This window comes from Charadrius vociferus, unplaced genomic scaffold (genome assembly GCF_000708025.1).
Source record: "Charadrius vociferus isolate BGI_N301 unplaced genomic scaffold, ASM70802v2 scaffold178, whole genome shotgun sequence".
Lineage (NCBI taxonomy): Eukaryota > Metazoa > Chordata > Aves > Charadriiformes > Charadriidae > Charadrius > Charadrius vociferus.
The window spans coordinates 2,437,745-2,440,790 of NW_009649717.1; the positions used below are offsets into that span (position 1 = coordinate 2,437,745).

At 52.7% G+C, this 3,046-nt stretch overlaps 2 protein-coding genes across 2 annotated transcripts in view; one reads left to right on the forward strand and one right to left on the reverse strand.

Moving 5' to 3' along the window:
- Window positions 1–3,046, reverse strand: part of LRBA (LPS-responsive vesicle trafficking, beach and anchor containing) — a 419,275-nt gene that overhangs the window by 181,201 nt on the left and 235,028 nt on the right. The window lies entirely within an intron of this gene.
- On the forward strand, window positions 164–1,364 carry MAB21L2 (mab-21-like 2 (C. elegans)). Its single transcript, XM_009890738.1, has one exon. The coding sequence runs from the start codon at window positions 249–251 to the stop codon at window positions 1,326–1,328; it is 1,080 nt and encodes a 359-aa protein (XP_009889040.1). The 5' UTR covers window positions 164–248; the 3' UTR covers window positions 1,329–1,364.

The following is a 3,046-nucleotide window of genomic DNA, read 5'->3' on the forward strand; positions in this document are numbered from 1 at the left end:
GCCTGCTGCTCGTACTCCTCCTCCTCCTCCTCGCCGGGGCAGCGCTGGGCTTCGCTCCTTTGTGCTTCGTCGTCCTCCCCGATTTTTTTAATTGCTCTCACTGGCGCGCCGCTGCCGCCTTCTTCCCGGAGGGGGTGGGGGTCTGCGATTTGGCTGGTGCCCTCCGCAAAGCTGCAGCCACCGCTAAAGCATTGGATCCCTCAACGTACTGCGAGAGCCCGGTGTACAGCCCGGACCTGTGCCCCAACATGATCGCCGCGCAGGCCAAGCTGGTCTACCAGCTCAACAAATACTACACGGAGCGCTGCCAGGCGCGCAAGGCGGCCATCGCCAAGACCATCCGGGAGGTGTGCAAGGTCGTGTCGGACGTGCTGAAGGAGGTGGAGGTGCAGGAGCCGCGGTTCATCAGCTCCCTGAGCGAGATCGACGCCCGCTACGAGGGGCTGGAGGTGATCTCGCCCACCGAGTTTGAGGTGGTGCTCTACCTCAACCAGATGGGCGTCTTCAACTTCGTGGACGACGGCTCCCTGCCGGGCTGCGCCGTGCTCAAGCGGAGCGACGGCCGCAAGCGCAGCATGTCCCTCTGGGTGGAGTTCATCACCGCCTCGGGCTACCTGTCCGCCCGCAAGATCCGCTCCCGCTTCCAGACGCTGGTGGCCCAGGCCGTGGACAAGTGCAGCTACCGGGACGTGGTGAAGATGATCGCGGACACCAGCGAGGTGAAGCTCCGCATCCGGGAGCGGTACGTGGTGCAGATCACGCCCGCCTTCAAGTGCACCGGGATCTGGCCCCGCAGCGCGGCGCAGTGGCCCATGCCCCACATCCCCTGGCCCGGCCCCAACCGGGTGGCGGAGGTGAAGGCGGAGGGCTTCAACCTGCTCTCCAAGGAGTGCTACTCGCTGACGGGCAAGCAGAGCTCGGCCGAGAGCGACGCCTGGGTGCTGCAGTTCGGCGAGGCCGAGAACCGGCTGCTGATGGGCGGCTGCAGGAACAAGTGCCTCTCGGTGCTGAAGACGCTGCGGGACCGGCACCTGGAGCTGCCGGGGCAGCCCCTCAACAACTACCACATGAAGACGCTGCTGCTGTACGAGTGCGAGAAGCACCCGCGGGAGACCGACTGGGACGAGGCGTGCTTGGGCGACCGGCTGAACGGCATCCTCCTGCAGCTCATCTCCTGCCTGCAGTGCCGGCGCTGCCCCCACTACTTCCTGCCCAACCTAGACCTCTTTCAGGGCAAACCCCACTCGGCCCTGGAAAGCGCTGCCAAACAGACCTGGAGGCTAGCCAGAGAAATCCTCACCAATCCCAAAAGCCTCGACAAGCTATAGGGTTAACAACCCCCCCCCTTCCCCGCGCACAAAACTCGCCCTCCCGTAAACAACAACAGCGCCTAAAAAAAAAAAAAAAAACCAACAACTCAAACCACCACACACACACACAAAAAAAAAAAAACCCAACCAAAAACTTTTTATTTAACGAAAACGACGACGGAAAGAGGCGGCGAAAGAAACGCGTCCCCGCCACCCCCCACCCACCTGCAGCTCGGCCTTTAAAAACTTGCAGAGGGTTTTCCCGGCATAAACTCTCACCGCCCTGCACGGAAGAAGGGAAGAGCCTCTCCTCCGGTCCTCCGATGTGAATTTTTAAAAAGTCACAAAAAAGAGAAGCGATCGGACTTTTGCAACCTCAAAACGAAACCCGAAAGGTACATTTTCCAATCCATGTATAGTCCTTTTCTTACTCTCTCTTGTTTGCCTGAATGTTGTCACCAAGTGAAAAATTATTTAACTATATGTACAAATCTCCCTTTAAAAAAAGTTTTACTGATGTTAAATGTATTTCGGTGCCAAGGTCAGATAATGTGCCCCACAACTGACTTGTTGCAAATAGTAATAAAAATATTACTTTAACTTTACGCTGACTTTTCGTGGATGGTTCTTAAATTCGGCAAGTAGATTCTTTCTGAACCTCAGAAGTAAAATTTTTAAAAGAAACGGAAATACGAGATGTAAAGCTAGTCTAAACGCGACACCTTTAGCTTGGCACATTCATTGACGTTTTCTAAACTTCCCTCTAATTTCTATAAAAATAGTGCATCTAAGAAAAAAAAAATCTTGTATATTCTGTAGTTTAGCGTGTGACAACGTCTGCTATATTTCTATGACTTTAAGCTTCCCCTCTAAATCTTGGGAATATATAGAGCGTCGCACAGCAGCTCGCCAGAATTTAGACAAGAACTAGAGCACGCCGTTTTCTACCCTACTGTCCTCATCTTTATTTTTTTCTCTATAGTTTTCTTTCCCTTTTTTTTTGCGGTAAATCAAGCGCTTGTATTTTGTTCTAAAATTTCATCCCTATTTGCTTTCGCTTCCCAGAGTGAAGGCGCTATCCATTTGACTTTGACACGAAGGAAGTATAGATCCAGCCTGAATAATTAATGCGCTTTAGAGCAAACGGTCGATATTTTTTTTAAACAAACATTTGTTTGCCCCGGATTTTTAAGTACAGCATAAAATCGCACCACAGCGTAGCCGGACGAGCAGATAAGCAACCCGTGAGGAAAGCACCCGTTCCTACATTACCACCCGCTCGTTCTCTGCGCAGACACCGCCGAGCTCCTTCCCCTCCCGAGCCCCCTCTCCCACAGCTAAGCTCTACCCCAGTCCCTGTATTTCGTCCTGTAGCGATTTCGCTTTAAGTTTGCTCAGGACGACTTAGAAATACTGGCAGGATTTTTATCGGGAAGGAGTTTCTAAGCTTTAAAAACGTTAGCGTTATCTGCTCGAGCTGCCCGACAGATTTCGAAGCCGGCTCGGAGCATTTCGAGCAAGTTTTCGTGTTCTTTCGGGGTGGGGGTAGGAAAAAAAAAAAAAAAAAAGTAAGTTCGTGCCCCAAAGGACTACTTCCGTTTCTTTGTGGACGGATCCGGAAAGAAATAGCCCTTCAAATTTGAGCCGCTTTTGTCTTTAAGTTAAAAACGAAATTGGCAAATGCGACAGCAGCCTGAGAAATGAACTTCCAGCAGAGGCGGGGCGGGGGCGGGGGG